This window comes from Carassius gibelio, chromosome A14 (genome assembly GCF_023724105.1).
Source record: "Carassius gibelio isolate Cgi1373 ecotype wild population from Czech Republic chromosome A14, carGib1.2-hapl.c, whole genome shotgun sequence".
Lineage (NCBI taxonomy): Eukaryota > Metazoa > Chordata > Actinopteri > Cypriniformes > Cyprinidae > Carassius > Carassius gibelio.
In genome coordinates, this window is record NC_068384.1 from 3,015,492 (window position 1) to 3,035,849 (window position 20,358).

General features: G+C 35.6%; 2 protein-coding genes across 5 annotated transcripts; both read right to left on the minus strand.

The window, feature by feature from the left end:
• Positions 1-3,099: 3,099 nt before the first annotated feature.
• Positions 3,100-9,998, minus strand: LOC128027262 (hypoxanthine-guanine phosphoribosyltransferase-like). Its single transcript, XM_052614681.1, has 9 exons — positions 9,819-9,998; positions 6,770-6,876; positions 6,458-6,641; positions 6,163-6,228; positions 5,128-5,145; positions 4,948-5,030; positions 4,667-4,713; positions 4,170-4,246; positions 3,100-4,039 (listed from the first exon to the last, which is right to left on the minus strand). Exons 1-9 carry the CDS (start codon positions 9,843-9,845, stop codon positions 3,992-3,994), a joined length of 657 nt encoding a protein of 218 aa, XP_052470641.1. The 5' UTR covers positions 9,846-9,998; the 3' UTR covers positions 3,100-3,991.
• A 1,926-nt stretch (positions 9,999-11,924) lies between these two features.
• On the minus strand, positions 11,925-20,310 carry LOC128027263 (PHD finger protein 6). 4 transcript variants are annotated; one of them, XM_052614684.1, is made up of 11 exons: positions 20,181-20,310; positions 15,501-15,661; positions 15,168-15,269; positions 14,932-15,065; positions 14,806-14,852; positions 14,556-14,719; positions 14,277-14,420; positions 13,337-13,441; positions 13,018-13,151; positions 12,693-12,846; positions 11,925-12,493 (listed from the first exon to the last, which is right to left on the minus strand). In XM_052614684.1, exons 2-10 carry the CDS (start codon positions 15,630-15,632, stop codon positions 12,717-12,719), a joined length of 1,092 nt encoding a protein of 363 aa, XP_052470644.1. In that variant the 5' UTR covers positions 15,633-15,661; positions 20,181-20,310; the 3' UTR covers positions 11,925-12,493; positions 12,693-12,716. The 4 variants fall into 4 exon arrangements, with proteins under 4 accessions (XP_052470644.1, XP_052470645.1, XP_052470643.1 ...); XM_052614685.1 differs by having other exon boundaries at positions 20,125-20,236; XM_052614683.1 differs by lacking the exon at positions 20,181-20,310 and adding an exon at positions 18,431-18,591 and having other exon boundaries at positions 12,717-12,846.
• Positions 20,311-20,358: the final 48 nt, after the last annotated feature.

Genomic DNA, 20,358 nt, shown 5'->3' on the forward strand with positions numbered 1-20,358 from the left:
TTACATTTAGGATATTTGACATTTAAAATTCTAGGGTAATAAGAACATTTATGACACTGTATAAAAGTTGTCCACTACTTCCAACTTGTCAAACCAATTATGTTTACTGAATAACTAAAATGTATAAAATAGCCTCTGATTTATATAAATATATATAATGATGACATGAAAACTGACCCCTGACTCACACCAGTGTAATTCACACAAAGTATGTCATCCACCTATGGACTTGGTGTTTTTGTTTACCACCAAAATAACGTGATAAAATATAATTTTTGATCTCCTTCTGTACAGTGATTTACATCTTATTTCTCACTTATTTGAAGCTTCGGAGAATTTTTTTTTTTTATTTATTCTTTTTCGGATTCTATTAAAAAGCAGTGCTATTCATGACCAATGAATATAGTACAAATGAAATGTTAAGATAGAGTTGTCAATAAAAAAAATCATAAATAAGATGAGGGGTGGGGGGTGGTCTCTTCATTTAGGCAAAGCATAAGGGCACAGCAATTAAGCTTTTTTTATAATTTCCACATGCCTCAGACCTTAACCTTCATCTAAACATCACTGTGTGATGACACTCCACCCTAAAACCAAATTTTGCATAAAATTGCTTTGCACAAAACACAGCAGCAATGAGCAACACCAGAGTCACATGTTTCTTCACAGCTGACTGTGAGGCCTCTTGTCTGGCAGCAGACAATGTTTCTTTTCTCTTCTTTTAATGAGAGACACAAGATTTTGAGCCAGGCGACTGCAAGGTCATCACGCAGGTCAGGTGATGGCAACTCTGGCTGACTTTAATAAATTAATATCTCCTCTATTTAAAAATAAAAATAAAAAAAGATAACAAAAATACTATGTAGAAAGAGTTGCATGTTTAAAGATTCAGTGAGCAGAAAGGAGACAGCAATGGTTGCATTAGCATGTATTAGTAACAAAACGTGCATGGAAACAATTATGAGGTTGAATTATAAAGCTAATATGGTTTTTATTAGAATATGCCCCATTAAAATCAGAAGCTCTGTGTGTTGGAAACAAGTTGGCTGCTTCAAAAGGCATGACAACATCCTGATGAGGGGATACAGTGTGTCTAAGTAGTAAGAACGTGCCACGACACTGCAGTTGCACTCCTCCTCCGTTACTCTACGGGGGATGTTGTACAGCTCGCGCTCCCATAAAGCTTTGCAGGAGACCATACAATGAAATTTGGTGCGTTTTTTTACATTTCGGCGCCATTTTCGATTGGACCCGAGGTAAGTTTGGATTTTTTGAGGAATTATTTTTTTGAGGATCCCCCTCCCCCTCCGTGTTCTCACGCTGTCAAGCTGTGTGTTGTTCATTAATTTCCGAGAGAAACGGAGGTGCTTCGAGTCGACTTCACGACTTCTGCGCCTTTGTTTGAGAACAGTGTCGCGGGGAGAAAACTATCACACTTTAACGCAACTTGGTCTGCATGCTCATAATCTGAAAGATGTTTCATTTTGACGCGTGTCAAACAAAAGTTCGCGTTTTTATCGCTCGTTTGTTTTCAACTGGCATTTCTCAAAATATCTTAGTAACCAACATCCTCTTTTATTATTAGTACGAAGTTGTCTATTTAGGGAACCTGTATAGTCGCAACTGAGGAAACACCCCACGGTCTTTTTGATAGACACTGTATTCGAAGGAGGTCGGCAACTTACACTTAGGTTGGAAATATATATTTGTACTTTTTCATTTTTGATTCCGCAGGCTATTTCTGTTGTTATATACAGTTGTAAAATGCTGAGTAGGCAGCAGTTAACTACACCCTGTATGTGGCATCCAGCTGAATGTGCGTCTCTGGAGTTTTTCTTACCACCTCAGCATATGGCCTGTACAAAATATTAAATAAACCATTTCTATATTAATATTATATTATTACTTTGACTTGCTGTGAATACGCTGATGTTTCAATTTAGCAAACGTGTGAGTGTGTATTCAGCTTGTTTTTTCAATGTAGGCAGTCAAGTTTTCTGTAAATTCCTTATATTTTTGTAATTGCATATATTTGTTTTATTTTATTTTTTAATGTGCATATTTATTTATTTTAAAGAAGCAACGCCTTCTGTACACCAGACCGTGACAGGTATTGAGGATATGTCTGGTCATGTCTGCCTGGCAATGGCTCTTATTTTTTGTTCTTCATTAGTTGCTAACCAACAACTACGGTACAAACAACATACAGCTTTTGAAATAATAAATTCCCATTATTTAAGAGCAAATATATTTTTATTAATACGAAATGAACAGAAACTTTTTTTTTTAAATCTGGTGTTTACACATTTGCATGTTTTTTTTCATATTTATTGTTTTATATAGATCTTTTTAATTACTTAATACAAAGAACCATGTTTTTTATTATTTATTTTCATTTAGAGGATATAATCTTGATGCTGTTGGGCCTTTCTTTCCACCCTGTTGTTCCTCTCAGACCCTTCAGGGGGCGCTCGTCCTCTTAATGACATGTGGAACTATCAATACAACAAATAAATATTTCCATAATTATATAGACAGGTGCAAGTTGAAGCCATACTGAAAGGAGACTGAACATATCAGTTGCTCTGTAACAACTCTAGCAGCTCGTCATGTTTTTTTGATTATGGAAATGCAGCTAGAGGAGTTGCTTCTGCCTGTTCCACCAGCAACATTTCAGTAACCCAGCATAAGAGACCTGCAGATCTAAAGGGAATGTGCTATAGCAGCACATAAATACTGGAGGTGAATGTGTTGTTATCCAGTATTGTTGTTCTGCTATAGTAAGACCTGTCAGCGCTTACAGACTCCAAAGAGCCACAGCAGATCCAGGAGAGCTGACCATACCCATGCATTTCTGTGATGAAAAACACCACCTGTCTGTACTCTAGATAAACAACGCTGTCAAATAAAATCAGCAGTCAGCTAACTGATCTTATTTCATTATGCTTACCTGTTCTTTGTGTTATCATTTCTATTGTACTGTAAGTGCAAGATGTATGCAGAACAACAGTATGTTTATTCTTATGCTATTTATTTCTAAATCATACTGCATGATAATATGACCTGTTTAACAATGTTAGTCATGACAAAATACGTTAATACTTAAAATTCTTTTAATAATTTTTTAAGATTGACAGGTGGTTGAACAGTGGTGAGGTCACATGTTTTACAAGTTTTTCATTCATTTTCATAGCATAACTGGTCATACAAATGATCATATAAGGCACTGTAAGATTTTTTTTTTTCATTTCATTTCAATCTCATTAATATAATTAGTAAACAAAACTACAGTAAGTGGACACAAATAAATATCTTGACAGGATAATTAAACCGATACAAATTACAAAAATAAAATAATAAAAACAGGGCGATATTTGGCTTTAAAATGTCAATAAATTTGAAATATGATTGGAAAAAAAAGTACATTCAACATATTCAATATTACAATACTCACTGATTTGAATCAATAATAACAGGGTTCATATTATGGTTCCCAATAGACTTTTGGAAACACCAGTGGTCTTTTCAAATTCACACATTGTGTGTTCACTATTGAATAGCAAAGCAAGGCAACCTAAAATCAATATTCTGTTCATCATATCATAAACACCTATCCATAGTGTCTAGCACACACACACAAAAAGGTTATAATAAATCAAAGGGAATCTGGCCATTACATTAAACGGTTGTTTAAAACACCCACTGTAATGAAGAGCAGTCTAACCCTGAGACCTCTGTTCTCAGAGACTGAATTGAAAAGCGTTTGTGGTTACTAATGTGTGTGGGATGCCTGTGGAGGTATAAGCTAATGTAAATGTAAGGTGCATTGATTTACAGCACACACCTCCCCAGAGACGCTGAACAAAGGACCTGCTAACCTGCGGTGAGCTGTGCAACTGAAAAAAAATACAAAATGGATAGAAAATAATAATTAAAAAAACATCCACTAAGAACAAATGGTACACAGTTAGAGGGGGAAGTTCAGGGCTTCTCATGCTTTGTACTTCTCCTTTCCCGTTTCACTGATGACGCATATGTGCTGCAAGTCAAAACGAGAGAAGCAGTTAGCAGAAATCGCGGCGCAATCAAACAGATGTGCGTGTTATAATGAACAACTATTTGTATTTAAATTATAAAGCTATTCTAAATGATGAAATGTTGCTACTTACATTTAAATCCCTAAAGTACTCATTGTAGTCAAGTGCATATCCAACCACAAATTTGTCAGGAACCTCAAATCCTACAACTAGTGGAGAGAAGGGGGTAAATAAAAAAAGTTAATTTGTACAGACAGGTTCAAGAAATATTTCTTCTTATTATCAAAGCTGAAAACTAATATTTTTGTGGTGACTATGAAAATCATCAGTACATGTGTTAGTCTTCCACCTTGTGGTCAATACATAGCATTGCACTGTTAAGGGCCCTAGTACATAGACTGGTCAAAAGAAGTTTCAGGTCAAAATAATTGACTTGATTCCCTTTAAAATATAAATCAATGTGCTTTAGTGTTTTGAAGGTGTTTGTGCAACCCTGAGAAATCATAAGCATGCATCCATTTATATCCATTTATGACTTGTGAGAAGTGGATTGAATTCTAATTATATCGATGCTATATAGAATTGCATGCCAAAAAAAGGCTGGAAATCTTTTTCAGTAATCCACTCACAGTCTGGTCTGTAGCCAACACTCCTAGGTGTCCTTTTCACCAGCAAACTGCAAAAAAAATAATATATATAGGAATATGTAAAGTATACAGGACCGTACAACTTATAAAACTCAAAAGTAGATAGAAGTTTCTGGCATTTGTTGCATTAGTGATGAAGGGAGTTACTAAACAGAGCTTAGCAATATTTACATACAGCTTACAAAAGCTGATGCAATACCTACAAGACAAACACTCTGAGACACACTGGTTACCTCCATTTTATTAATTATAGTCATCTGTACCTGGCCACTTTGACCATTTTAGGATTATATTGCTTGAGTAGTTCCAGCAGGGTCTTCATTGTCTTCCCAGTATCAATGATGTCCTAATAAACAGAGTGAAGGTTACATAAAACACATTTAACATTTGTTGAATAATGCAAACTATTTTAAAAATAAAAGTAAAAATAAATGTATATATACCTCAACAATCAAGACATTCTTTGGTGTCAAAAAGAATATGTCAAGAGAAAAAGAGAAACAGTTTTAACACATTTGGATATGTTTAAGAGACCGTAATGACAGTATTTGATCAGCCACTTATTACTACCATATTATTACAACCATTTATTTTTGTAATTATTATTCATGCACTTTCATTCAAAAGTGAGAGCTCCATATGAATTTGTAATCTTTGTGAAAAAAATATGTTATGTTCACCAAGGCTGCATTTGTTTCATCACAATATAGTAGTGACTGTTTTTTATTGTAATATATTTTAAAATGTAATTTATTCCAGTGATACAAAGCATCATGACTTCAGTCTTCAGTGTCACATGATCCTTCAGAAATCATTCTAATATGCTGATTTGGTGCTCAAGAAACATTTCTTATTAAGTTCAAAAGAACAACACTTATTTGAAATACAATCTTTTATAACATTATAAATGTCTTTCAGTCACTTTTAATCAATGTCATGTCTCCTCACAGAATAAAAATATTTATTATTATAAAAAAAACATGATCTGAGCACAGAAATTAATTTTGAGACAAAGTGTTGACAGTAATGGACTTAATTTTGAATTACCCGTATTTTTTGGACTATTAGTTGCATCAGTCCAAAAATAGGTCATGATGAGGGAAAAAACATATATAAGTTGCACTGGACTATAAGTCGCATTTATTTAGAACCAAGAACCAATAGAAAACATTACCGTCTACAGCCGCGAGAGGGCGCTCTATGTCTTCAGTGTAGACTACAGGAACACAGAGCAGCATAGAGCGCCCTCTCGCGGCTGTAGACGGTAATGTTTTCTATTGGGTGATGTCTCTTAGTTCATGTCAAATAAATTTTGATGAATAAGTCGCACCTGACTATAAGTCGCAGGACCAGCCAAACTATGAAAAAAAGTGCGACTTATGGTCCGGAAAATATGGTAGCTTTTTTAACAAACCAAAGTTACTGAATGACATGATCAGAAAGATTCCTTTTAATTAATGGAGATGGTTTTTGCTTACCTTTCCTTTGAGTGTGGACAGATCATCTCCGCCGATCACTTTGATGTCACCTGTAGATTGGTCATTCTGTAATATTTAAAGAAGGGGAATACACAGATTCAGACATTTACACGAGTCAGTCCAGACATTAAAGTGTTAAAGCACTTAACTCTGAAACAAGTATGTATCACAAGTGTCAATTTTCATTTATGTTGTCAAAATAATTATACACACACGTTGACAATACACAGAAGGGAGCAGACGGGCCTGACTGAATTTACATTCATTAAATAAGTTGAATGAATAATAGGCGTACTTGGTAACTCTTGAGACGGATGAAGTCCACAGTCATGGGAATGGAGCGATCGCTGTTGCGATTTAGCGCTTTGATGTAATCTAAGAGGTCAGCAAAAAATTTGTAGCCCCCTTTGAGCACACACAGAGCCACAATATGATGCGCGCCCATGTCCTTCATGATATCTCTGGCCAGACGTTCAGTTCTGGAAGGAGTCAGGAGATACTGGTCAGCCAATACGCAGTGTCAACAGTCTTCAGGTTGCATGTTATTTGTAATGTGGGTGTTCATTAGGCAAGACTAAGAAAAGAACTTGTTTGATGTGGCTCGTACCTGTCCATGATGAGTCCATGTGGAATATACACCCGCTCCAGGTCAGACGCATAATGTTTCGGTATACAGAAGAGGTCCAGGTCATAACCTTGCTCCTCATCATTGATCTAAAATGCACAAATGACATCATATCATAGCTGATAGGGCAAAGAACAGTGAGCCAACCGTTTGACAGATAACATTTTATCTAGTCGACAGAAGGACAAACCTTAAATAGGGCAGTAGAGGAAAGGTGATCTTTACTTCAACCTTATCTTCTATTGCCTAAACAGCTCTCATAAGCACTGGTGAGTTGAGACAGCATCTGTTTCTAACATCTGGAGTTATATTCTCGACAGAAACGTCCTTAACAAATTGACTTAAAAAATGCATATATTATCTAACTTATTTCTTAAGCATATACCCTAGAACAGATTTAAGTGAGAAAGTCAAGATGTACAAATAAACAAGGACGGTCGGGATGAAGAGTGTAAATGTTGAAGTAAGCAAAGAGTCTTCTTGAGTGAAAAATAAGTGTGCTTAATTGTTTTGAGTGTGCACATGTTGTGTACTTGTAGTTAACAAACCTTTATTTGCAGATTACAGAGAAGAAAAAAACACTCAAAGGGTTGCACCATCATGTCATTCACAAAAGAAAGAAGATATCTTAAGGAATGTTGGCAGTTGGAAAAACAGTTGACGTTAGCCTTTTCCATACTATGGAAGTCAATGGCTGCCAGCAACTATTTGCTTAACAACATTGTTCAGACTATTTTCTTTTGTATTGAACAGGAGAAAGAAACTCATACAGGTTTGGAACAACTTGAGGGTGAGTAAATTATAACTGAAATGTACTTCTGGTACTTTTGTGTCCTTTTATGTTTTACATCTTTACTTGTGTTTATGTGTGTGTGTGTGTGTGTGTTTTTAGCATTTTAATTAAGACTTGCTGAATCCCCCTGGTTGAGAAGAACAGTTCTGAAATAGGAATGCACATTTTGTGGTTTCCACCCTTTTAATGAAAAAGTATAACCTGTTCTGCTGGTGGATCTGAAAAGAACCTTGACTGGAAATCTTTCAAAACAACAAATGGTAAATGTAAAATGTGTAAAAACTGTTCCTCATAGTGGAAGCAAAATAGAAGCAGATGAATCCCAAGTAAGCAGCAATTGTTTGTTCATAGCTTGTTCATTGTTTGTTCTTCCCAAAAGTGTCATCACACTGTCCTCCAAGGACTTTCAGACAAATAATGTGCAGCTGTCAGGAGAGGTTTGTCTGGGAGCTTCCTCCTTTCTGCTTACCACTGGTGCCAATATCTTAAGATTCAAACCCCATCAATAGACAGGGCTATGATAAGATATGGAACTTAAAGAGCAGTATGCAGTGTTTCTAATATTGCTGCAGGAACATGCATTAAGTCTGTTAGCTGTCAGATCTAGAGGGCCGTATTCCACATCAACAAAACTCCTGCTGTAGACTCACATGCATGTCACATGTCTTTCCTCAGCTGTATCAGGATACTGAGCCAATGTTCTGCATTAAGAATGCAAATCAATTGATGTTTATTATTATTTTAGCTCTTCAGGTAACAGAAGTCCCAGAGTATATATAACTCTTTGGTGTGTCCCTGGATACTGTAGACTGAAGTCAACAGTGTGGTTTAACATGCCTATAAAAGGATTCAGAATCAGCAAAAAAAAAAAACAGCATGACTTGTGCGCTATATTACATGCCTTCTGAAGTCATGCACTAGAGATTATATGAGGAACAGACCTAAACTTAAATCGGTCTCTATTGAAGATCCCAAAATCCACCCTAGCTTGCCTTGCTGTTCATTATAGTATATGAGAAAAGCACATACACTATAAACAGTTTAGTGGAATTGTATCTTTTCAATAAATCATTGCTCCGGTTACAAAACTGATCAGGGCTGTTTCCCAAAAGCATTAAACCTAATTGTAGAGAGTACTACGGTATAAGGCTTAAAGGGATAATTAACCTAAAAAATTAAATTCTGTCATCATGTTACATCATTACAGTTGTTCCAAACCTGTATGAGTTTCTTATTTTATGAGTCTTTTTAAAGAATGTTGGTAACCAAACAGTTGTTGGTCTCCATTGACTTCCACAGTATGTGTGTGTGTGTGTGTTGCATTTTTAGTTGAACATTATCTTTACAACCCTTTAGGAAATACAGTCCAGAATGATGTGTTCCTCAAGTTGATATTGTGTGGTTTATTACAAGTATTTTAAACTGTTATGTGATTCTGCAGCCTTCTGAAGCTTGATGTCTTCACTCACTAGTCAGTGTCACATGGAAAATGCTGACCAGGACACGCTTAAAAACGGTATTTGGTGTTTTGCAGAAGAAAGGAAATGCATACTGAATTTGTAATTACAACACGGGGGTGAGAGGTCAGAACTGACCGACAGAATTAAAATTATTCTATGAACTGTCGCTTTAAGAGTGAAGTGTACCTATTGATTCATTAATAAATCCAATCACGTGCTACAAAGCGCGGGATGGGTCCGTCTAAAATTATACCGTCAATATAATATCTTAATTTAGGGCGGCAGACGATGGTTGACTCCCCTGAGTCTCTTTGAAAAACTTTAAATCATTCTCATTAGCTCACTACGGCAACATCCCGCAAAGCACGTTACATTTATTATCACTTTATAACAAACAGAAACGAACTGCGCTTTTCGACCTGAACGCGTCCACCCATCCATCCGTTTTCACGCACTGATCAAGAAATCAACCGAGCACGTGCAGTGTTTCTTTCTCATTTACACTAACGTTAGCCATTCGCGCAGAGGTGAATGAGCTGCATCACGTGTGCGATGCGTGAAACGCGTGCTTTCCATCCAGGCCCCTAGACTTCACACAGATATTTACGAATCACTAAATACATTTATGTATGCAAACAGGAAAATTTATGAGAATAAAAGAGCTATGCATATATAGTTTCATGCTAAAAAGACACTTCCAGTTTATCATCAGTGTAGTGACTGTGTTCACGCGCCGGTGTAAATGACTGAAAGCGTGAGTGTGTACAGTAACTCCTACCACGACACAGGAGCTGGCAGACGCCATGTCCGTTCCGACTGAGCTGCTGCAAACGCCCTCGATTATGATGAGAAATGCTAGGGGAAGTTGTAGTCCTTCCTGTTCTCAATTTCACCTTTAAAGGACTGAGCGAGCACAATTCTGTAACCTTCCTCACATCACAAGTGTGGGTGTTTCAGCATTAGAGGAGGACTAATCTCGACCAATCAGCGTTGAGCAAGGACCACGCTCGATACAATATAATTTAAAGTGACAGACCCTCCAAATTACTACTGTTTTAATAGGAGTAAGGGCATAATAAATTAAGAAAATAATAAAAATATTAACATATACATTCATCAAGCTCTAGTTAAACAATACAAATAAGAAACCTATATATAAAAGTCAGCTAAACGAAAGTTACCACAAGGGCAAAACCCTTTACATACACAGATATATAAAGAGCTGGGTAGTAATCTGGATTCTGTAATAAGATTCCAAAAATTAAGTACTTGTACTTAGATTAAATTAGATTTTAAAATACCCTTAACTAGACAACAGTTAGGTTTTATTATTATTATTGATTACATATTATCCACACATTAGGAACACTTGATTCTTTCTAATTCTTAGTTTTCTTTTATTTATAAGATTTTAAAAGAAATATTTTAACTAAGTAACATATTTGGATGTTCACGGTTCTCTGACGCTGCTTCAATGGTTACACATGACACGCGGCTAAAAAAAAAAAAAGATAATTTTTTTAGTTGTGTTTTTTCTGATTGATGCCATTTTAAAATGATTGATTTAAATTTTTATAATTTAACTAATTATTAGATTATTTTAATATGGTACAAGATTATCCTACTTAAAGTGATAAACGAGTTTGATCAAAAGTCTCAAAAATCTAAAAGTAGTCCGATTATAGTACTTAAAATGTGTAATGTAATGGTTTACATTACAAACTACAATTTTTGTCATGTGATTTGGAACCAGTAACAAACTACAATTTGTAGCATAAAGGTTTTTTTTTTCTTTTACCAGTTCTCTTAACTGAAATTCCATTAATATATTTAAACTTTAGAAGTTTATCTGAACACAATTTAAAGAAGAAAATTATATTTTTCACAAACAGTAGGCTGGGAACGACAAATTGACAAACAGAAATTGACATTGTTAATATTTTAAATACTAATTGAAACAGTTGTTAAATAAAGCATTGGTTTGAAATGTATTTGTGTTACCACATTAATCTATTCTTAATGTTTTAAAACCTAAATGGTAAAGTCAGTAACACTTTTTGTTTTTTACAGCATCCTTGTCACACATTACATGTACTAACTATAGTATTAACAGTATGCATATTCCCATGTGATGTGACTAACAATAAACTAAATCCTATATTAAGTACTTTAATTTATATTATTCAGTTAAGTTAAATTACAGTGTAAAAAGGACACCTTTAATTAAAATGTAACCATAAGGGCTATCCATAGGTTCATTAATGGCAGGTTCTTCATTCAAATGACAAATTACCCAATAGAGTGCGTGTACCTCCATCTCATTTAGAAGGCTGTGTCCTCAGGAGGTTGCATTTAAAGGCTGCATACATCATCAGGGCAGTCACATTTAAGAAAAATAACTTAAATTGCAAAGTAAAAAACAAATTACAGTATTTTACACCTCACAAGGAATAACAGTCAATTTGATTAAGTTTACTTTTCTTAAATAAGATATCCTTGACGCATACAGCCTACAAATGCAACCTCCGCGGGATGCAGCCTCCGAAATGAGACGCAGCTTGTATGTTTCCTTCCTGAGCAGTAACAGTGGAAATGTTAAGGCTTGGGGAAAAAGTATATATAAATATGCATGCATCAAGAAGTTGACTTTCACAAACAAAACCGGTCACAACTGCATCCAGATACAAAATTCGGACTCATAATAAAATATTTTGTATTAAGCTTTTTCCCCCTCAAACAATATCTTCAAGTATGTTTGAAGGCATTTACCTTTCAGAAGGACTCTTTTTTTGAATCACTGCCACCAAATGAACAACAATGCCTTTGTGGAACGTACATATAAAAAAAAAAAAAAAAAAAAGAAAGACCACCATGAGAGACGGAGTAAAGAAAAGTGCATGCTAGCCAATATTCTTTAATCCTAACCTGTACTATAAAGAAAACCACAGATATCCAATAGTACTCATGAGTATAATACAGTAATAAAATATAATACATGTTGCAAGAGAGAAAAAAAAAAAAAAAAAAAGAGAGATCAAGAGTTTCATGAAGGCGGCTTATTAAACGTCATAGTTTGGAGGAGATGCACTATAAACAGTCGGAGGGCAGTCTTTTTTTTTTTTTAGAGTGGGTCCAGTCAAAGAGGAAACTGGAGGTGCAAGCACAAACAGATGACACTGTTCCAGCTGTCCAATCATATGGTTTGAGTATTAATATACCATACGTTTAAATAAAACCTATCCAGCTATGTTATGGTTTACACTGCAGTAACATATTGACAGCATTTGATAAATGAACTTACATTCTCATTCACAATGTCCATGAAATACGGTCGAAGAGAGGAAAACTGAAATTGTCAGATATTGTGAGCTGGCCCCTAGTCTCTTACTGAGGATTATACAAAAATATTTATTTTATCTGCATCATATCATGTCTTCCATCTTCGTGCAGCATCTGAAAAAAGACAGTTTTTATTATAGTATCTTCCTCATGTCCACCGATCAAAATATCACATTTGTCTAGTCAAAAATAATGATCAAATTCTGTCATGACAGACTGAACAAATCACACTGTAACAAGAACATCCAAAGGAATCACTGTATACTGTATAATGACTAGTATTGACATGGATTGGCCTTCCAAGGGCACGTACTGTTTACTGTATGCAGAATCTCACTTAGTTGCCATTGAGCTGCGGTGGAGGATCTGCTCTGCTGTCAATAGCAGCTTTCTCTTTACTGCGACTCTCTCTCTCCTCATCTTCCTCATCCCTTTCCTCATTTCCACTGTGATTCTTACAATAGAGCCTGGGGAGAACAACATAATGTTCATGTTACATTATAAAACTACACCACAAGTGATAGCTGTCCTGATAGTTTCAATATGTATAGAATGTGAAAACATGAAAAAAGCTTTTTCTGGCAAAAATTATCTTGCCAGACTAATCATATTGGTATAAATAATGAAAACAAACATACTTGTAAATGCCTCTAGCCATGTTCTCTATGTATTTGGCCTTGTCTTGCAGGCCACAGTGATAATGGTAGGTCTTTACGCAGGCTTTTATCTCACATCCAATGGTGGCTCCAAGCTGCGCGCACAGCGTGCATTTCTGAAATTAACAAAAATGACCAAAAGTATATTAGAAGACCGTATGAATTAATATACCTAAATCATTCTGAAACTTATAATAAAAAAAAAACCTATAGAAATATACTTTAGAAATTCTATATAAAATTAAACCAATATAGAATTATATTCATTATATTTATTTAAATTAAAATTTGGAAGCTTCACCATTCTTTTTCCTCTCTTGATTTCCTGGATAACCGTTTTAATGTCAAAATTCCCAAATTCGGCACGTGAGGTGGTGGTTAGCTGGACGGTACCCGAAGAAAAAAGCTGCGGCAAAACAGGAGATAACAGAAGATCAAAAAGAACAGGCACAATCAAAATGTTTTTAAACCTAGAATAGATATGAAAATAACACAGAAAAAGATATACTTTTACAATACTAGATATCTTGAAGATTTGAGACAATATTTATCTACAAATATTAAGGTTACATATATATGTAATCAATGTGGTTTAAAATGTAAAAGTAAAATCTAAAAGTAAAATCAGTAAAATCTACTCACCCCCAGGCCATCCTTATATAAATGAGTTTGTTTCTTCATCAGAAAGGATTTGGAGAAATTTAACAATTTAACATACATCACTTGCTCAACAATGGATCCTCTGCAGTGAATGGGTGCCATCAGAATAACATCATGTTTACAGAACTGTTTGACTTTGTTTGGAACAGTTTTTGCTTCATCAGTGCATATTTCTCTCCTGAATTAAATGAGAGATCTTTTGCCTCTAGAGAAAGCAATATTATGGATAGAGGATTTTTCATTTTTCATTGATTTTTCACCGGAAGCAATGGTTTGAAGATAAACACACCTCAATGAAGGCTTTTCTTTTTTTTTTTAATTGATGGACTGGAATCATGTGGATTTTTGTAATGCTTATATCAACGTTTTGAACTCATTTCGATGGCACACATCCATCCATTGGTAAGCAAGTGATGTAATGTTACATTTCTCCAAATCCATTCAAATGAACAAACAAACTCATCTGGGATTACTTGAGGCTGAGTACATTTTTGGTTAAATAACTCCTGAAAAAAAAAAAAAAAAAAGCTTTTCATTTGTTAAATATGACCGACTGTTTTTCAGGACTGAAGAAGACTCACCATGCATTTGTAGTGGGCAGCAACCTTCTTGGCATTGTCCGAGTGGAGCACCCCACGCGTTTCATTCTCTTCATCACCAGCATGACAGAAGCCACAGCGAAGGCCTGAATCACTGGGGCTGCCTCTCAGAGGAGACCGGTCCCGCTGCGGCACGCACAAGCACATGATAATTAGCATGAATCAATTTTCGCTGAACTGATCCTCTGAAGCATGTGTCAAATCACTTTTAATGGATTTAATATGGGTTATATCTGAAAGAAAGTAAATTAAGTTGCCTACATGCGAGGAGCTCTCCGTGTCATCATTGCCTTGCGATGAGGTGGATCGAGTGTCATCTGACTGCCCGCGTGACACCCCTCTGATTCTGCTTTTCTCGAAACGCCCCCTGCCCCTGCTCCTCGGTGGAGATGAATCCGAGTCATTGGCCGCAACTCCCTGTTCATCTGGGAATAAGAGCAGAGCACTAATAAGCCTAATGGTTCACAAGCTGGTTAGTATCCAATATTAAATAAAGGAGAGAGCTAGTTACCATCACTGCCATCTTGAGAGGAATCTCTGTGTTTGCGACAGTAAACCCTAATTTGCAAAAGATTAAAGTCACTTAGTTATAAAACAGATGAGGTTTTGTGATAAAAAGCATCCTCATTTAACTTACAGGTAGATGCCTTGAGAGGGATTCTCCTTCGTCTGGGCCTTGTCCCATAGAGCGCAGTAGTAGTGGTACGTCCGCCTACACGTCTTTACATCACAGCCGATGGTCGCACCGGGCCGGTGACAGGAAGTGCACATCTGAACAAGAAGTCAGCACATAAAAAGATGTATGTTCATGCTCTATTTTCAGCCTAAATGACGAATTTGATATTTACGAGTGCTGTTAGTCTGAATACTTACTAGTTTATTTCCTCTTTTTATCTCCTTCTTAACATCTTCAATAGAAAAGCCTCCAATGTTTTCACTGTCCGAGTGAGATGTGACCAAGGCTGATGAAAAAAGCTGAGTAAAACAATGAAGTGTCAGAAGTTACATATGCAAGATGTCAAATATATACTACTTTTTATATATAACAGAATAATATTTTATAACACGTCATCTTGTCATGCACTCTATACATATTCCCTAAGATTATTTTTGTGAAACTAGGAAAATAAATAAATGGATGAATTACAGCCTTGTTCAACCATTTTAACATATAAAGGAAGGCAAGCAGGTGAACAGCTGATGTACCATGCACTTGTGATGGGCTGCCACCCTGTGGTTCTCAGACACCAGTAGTTGTCCACACTCCTTGTCCCGGTTGGTTCTACAGAAGGCACATTTTCGAAGACGAACTGAAGCCCCTTTTCTCTGTCCTGACATGACCACTTTTCACACACTCCACCTCTCCTCTGTTTCAAAGACAAAAAAATGTTGCAATTGAACTGCAGTGTACAGGGAGGAAGAGGGAAGTTTATTTCTGTGGTTCAGACCTGTGAAAATAACTCTTAGCTTTGTGTGTGCACAGAGCAACAGATGGCTAAGATGCATGTTTGCATTTTTTTTTTTTTGAGATTTCTGAAACTTCTACATCTGTCATTGAATCGCTCTATAGGGTAGAAATATAGATTAGACAGATGGTTGTGATTAGTTTGCTCATGCAATTCAGCTACACTGAGATATTGGTTTGGATTAAATTTTCCCCCGAAAGCAAATACATCACCGGCATGACATATACTTCCAGATGTCTTCATTACAAAGGAGTCTAGAACGATAAAATTGTTTAATAAATAATACAAATAGAAAAATATTTCTAAATAAATACTCATTTAAATTATGCATCTACATAAAACACTTATTGGAACAATAACGTGTTATAGAATCACACTCATACAACTCTTTACAATTTAAAACTTAACGCGATTCAACCAATTTGAGAATTTAAGCAGGAAGTACAAAATAAATAAATAAAATTAAACTGAGGTCCAGGGCACCTTTATAGGGCTAGTGCAAATCATGGCCACAGAGTTTGTGTATGTATGAATAAAGGTTAATGTTTACACATGTATTTATGCATATATATATATATATATATATATATATATATATATATATATATATATAACTCAAGGTAGGTTGTTTGTACTGTGAAAAGGCACGTTGTATGTACATTAATTTCTCTGAATCACACGCATGTACATTTAAGAAATGATCTCAAATGTGTTGTCTCTATGCAACGTTTTATAACTGAGGCCAGAGGTGTCCCCGAAAAATGATTTCCTACAGTATAAGAAAGTATGGACAAAGTATTTAGTTCATACTGATGTTAATACATCTAATTATGTAGTTTATAGTACATCAAAAAAAAAAAAAAATAATAAAAGAATAATAATAATAATATTTTATATATATATATATATATATCTCTATCTCTTTTGTTACAACGAATGCCATCAATTCTTGGGTAATTCAAGGCCAAAAAATACCTACAGAATTAGTTTAACGTATGTCTTGTTTATCAGGAATCCCACTGAGATGTCATTTTTTTGTTAGAAAAATTATATTTAATTCATCTACTGTGTTTATCGTGTTTGTTCTTTTCATAAAACATGAGTGAAATGCAAAATAATGTGCCAAAACACAGCGCAAAGCCTCAAGGATCATTACGAACCATTATGATTAACTAATTTCTGATAGCCTATTTGTGAAGGTGTTGAACGGCTTCCGTCATCAGATGATGCACTTAAACAAGTTAGAGTAACTTCCCTTGCAAAAACGAATCATGGTTTATCATACTAAAAGCGTTTTTTTTTTGGCATACTGATTGCCATGTGTATATACTAAAAATACTGGTTAAACTAGCAAAACCATATAGGCCTAGTTAATTTGTGATGGTTTATAGTAACCTTTTTTTGTAGAAAGTAAAACCATGTTTAATTTTCATGAGGGTTTGTTATTTAATTAAAAGTCAATAATAACAATAATAAACAAACAAATAAATGTTATGCATTTTCAATGCATTCAACTCAATAGGAACTTCCCTTCCGCTTGCTCTCCAACAGAATTGGTCCCCTGTCAATGGGGTTAATCCTATTTGGGGCTCCAGAAGAGTTTGAAAATCCTTTATTAAACAACTTAAAACTAGATTAATATGAACTGAGACTTAATATCGGCACTGAATAAACACCACAGTTTACGTAAATTTCAAGCATATCCCTGGTTGAAAAATACTTTGTGAAGCATGACAAAACCCAGGCTTAAATACGTCACACAAACCTACATAATATAAGCTTGATGACTGCACACTTTTATTGTCATTAAAATAAGGTAGGAAAAGTACACGGGTGGCGTATCTGAAACACAGCAATGCCAAGAGGAAGCTCTGAGTTCACAAAACACCTCCCGCGCGACATGGCTGGCCCATCATGTTTATCCAAAACAGAAACAAAAGCTTAATTTCGTTCGTACGACTATGAATCCATCATTCGTTTACTGTATTCAGACGGATAGTGTGTTGTTTAGAGTCGCGGTGGCTTCACCCGCCTTCGCGCCACAGAGGAGCTCCGCTGCCATGATAGAAGAGGAGCTGCAACACAAACAGCAACGCAACATCGCGCGACACTCTGTATCCAACAGAACAGCTGATACAACCTGCTCAGGTCTCAATGAACAACTCTGAAATGCACAAGGAAAAACAGCATCCCAGGCACCGTTTTCATAAATAAGGGAGTAGGAGGATATACAGGCCCGCGACAAAGCGCTTGTTTCGCTCTTAGACAAAAACTCTTTCACTTCATAGTTTTTTTAACTACTGGAAGACTGTGTCAAATCTGGTGCGCCCCTTTAAATGAAATAAAGATGTGTATATCTATATAAGTGTACCCTATTAAGGCCCACATTATGTGGTGGCTACAACAATACTGATGAGCACTTACTGTGCACAAAAAATCTGAATCTGAACTTCTGGGAATGATTGTAACCATTATTTGTTTTTTATAGTATATTGTTCGCAGAGGGATTATTTCCCCAGCTTCACATGTGGAAACCCGCCATTCGAAATGTATTTACATACCGCAGCAAAAAAATACCTAGCTAGTCCCGACTATTGTTTCACTCATCCCGTTCCTTTTCTAACAAATCTGTGCGTTGTAATGACTGTGTGACATATTGGAAGCTCTTACCGCTGCTGTGTTGAATGGGGAATAGCTTTAGAGCGGCTGTGAGCGCGCGTTCTCGCTCTTCCTCTCGCTAAGCATCGAGTGCTCGTGGGATCTGCCTCTCACCATTGCGAGGCGTTCAAGTGACGTCGCTCACTGCTAAAAGCATGTTTGTCCGACATGGAAGCAAACGCTCACGCCCCTTACGTACTGCGCTCACCGTCAAGATAGCTTGAGGAATAGTCATAGACGAGAAAATATTCAGACGAGTTGCATAATGAATGCACTAAAAAATAAAGATAGTATATGAATGCATTTTTATAAAATGTAAATATTTATTTTAAATTAGCTATCTAAATGGAGACATTACATATAAAAAAATTTATATACAGATAGTTATACACTTTTTAATCTAAACACACCCCTACACATCACAGAAAACTTTATGCATTTTTACAACTTCAAAAAAAAATTGTTTACTTTATTGTTATACCAGTTACAAAAGAAGACGTCCCCGAATGGAGGTTTTTCGCGATTTTGTCAGGTTTCCCTCACTTTTGGGTACACATTTGTCCCCAAAATATGGTTAAATAGTTATGCATAAGCACACACGATTATTTTCAATTTAAATAGATTATTGGTTTGCACCAAAGGTAACCTTTTGTAATTTTGTAAAGAGTAAGTTAAAAAATAAAAAACACCTTTAATCAAATATATACCTACATATTTAACCAAAGTATGAATGTAAAAGTAGATAAAAAGAAATATGTGACCAAGAGGTCCCACGAAGCCCCTGCACAACACAAGTTTGTCACAGACGTCTTTTTAGGAAAACATAAACATCAACGGGCCTTTAACACATCAAATATCCGTTTACACACACACAAACACATACACACACATATATATATATATAGAGAGAGAGAGGTGGGGGGGGGGGCTGCAACATAAAATGTATACTTTTATATTCAACAAATCCTAGACAATCCTTATTCATGTTCTTCTGCATAACCATATCTGAATATAGATTTTTTTAAAGATTAATATTAATATTATTATTTTACATTTTGTATATTTTGTATAGTCTCTCTCTCTCTCTCTCTCTGTGTGTGTGTGTGTGTGTGTGTGTGTGTTCTGGAAGCTTCACCACGCCAAATTCTTAATTCTGATTGTAAATGATAACGATAAGGATTTCGTTTGGCTGTCACAATGCATTTATTGTTTATCAGCTGAAAAAAAAATCATTATGAAAGAGATAACAACAAAATCGTTACTCTGTGTTGTTATCGTTATAGCTGTGGTGTACACTATTCTAAATTATTCAAACTTCATAGTTATCATCATGGTTATCCCCCTTCAGGTGTGAACAGGCCTGAAAACGTGTGTCGTTTTTTTTTTTTTTTTTAAATAGACAGATCAATGTTCTAGAAAAATATTTTACATGGAGCGGGTCACTGTTTCATGGATGCAGCCATGTTGTTTACATGACCAGATGTGCCATGCAACTGACTACTAATAATTTTTGCTTTATACAGCACTTTCAGAGTGTGCACAAGATGGGCATAAACATAAAAGTACATCTAAATGGAACAAGCAAACCCAACAATATAACAATAAACAGAATATACTACACACAGAAAATAACAACAAAGTGAAAGTGTTTGATTCATGATTCCAAATAGAATGGCACGAATGGAAAAAAAACAAGACTGACTTGCCTAAATTACAAAGCGTGTGTTTTTGTTATTCAATAAAGGCCCGGTGTTTATCTTACTTTAGGCTTCGGAGGTATCTGAGCACTGGCCTGGTCCATAATCCAGCTTTACTTTCAGTGGTTCTGTTGCCTCAATTCATTTTCATTTAATTCGATTTCCGTTCAGCGTGTGCGCCCCTTTTGTGTTCTGATTGGTCAGCTTTTACGTCAATTACGTCAAAGGGGGCGTTTCAAAAAC

Bases quoted from the DNA above. Each gene is read 5' to 3' on its own strand.
- LOC128027262 (XM_052614681.1), bottom strand. From the start codon at position 9,845: ATGGCGTCTGCCAGCTCCTGTGTCGTG. The intron at 6,642-6,769 runs GTACGAGCCACA...GACTCCTTCCAG, and splicing joins CATGGACTCATCATGGACAG to AACTGAACGTCTGGCCAGAG. The intron at 4,247-4,666 runs GTGAGTGGATTA...TCTCTCCACTAG, and splicing joins TGTTGGCTACAGACCAGACT to TTGTAGGATTTGAGGTTCCT.
- LOC128027263 (XM_052614684.1), bottom strand. From the start codon at position 15,632: ATGTCAGGACAGAGAAAAGGGGCTTCAGTTCGTCTTCGAAAATGTGCC. The intron at 15,066-15,167 runs GTAAGTATTCAG...CTTCTTGTTCAG, and splicing joins TAAAAAGAGGAAATAAACTA to ATGTGCACTTCCTGTCACCG. The intron at 14,421-14,555 runs GTAGGCAACTTA...TGCGTGCCGCAG, and splicing joins ACACGGAGAGCTCCTCGCAT to CGGGACCGGTCTCCTCTGAG.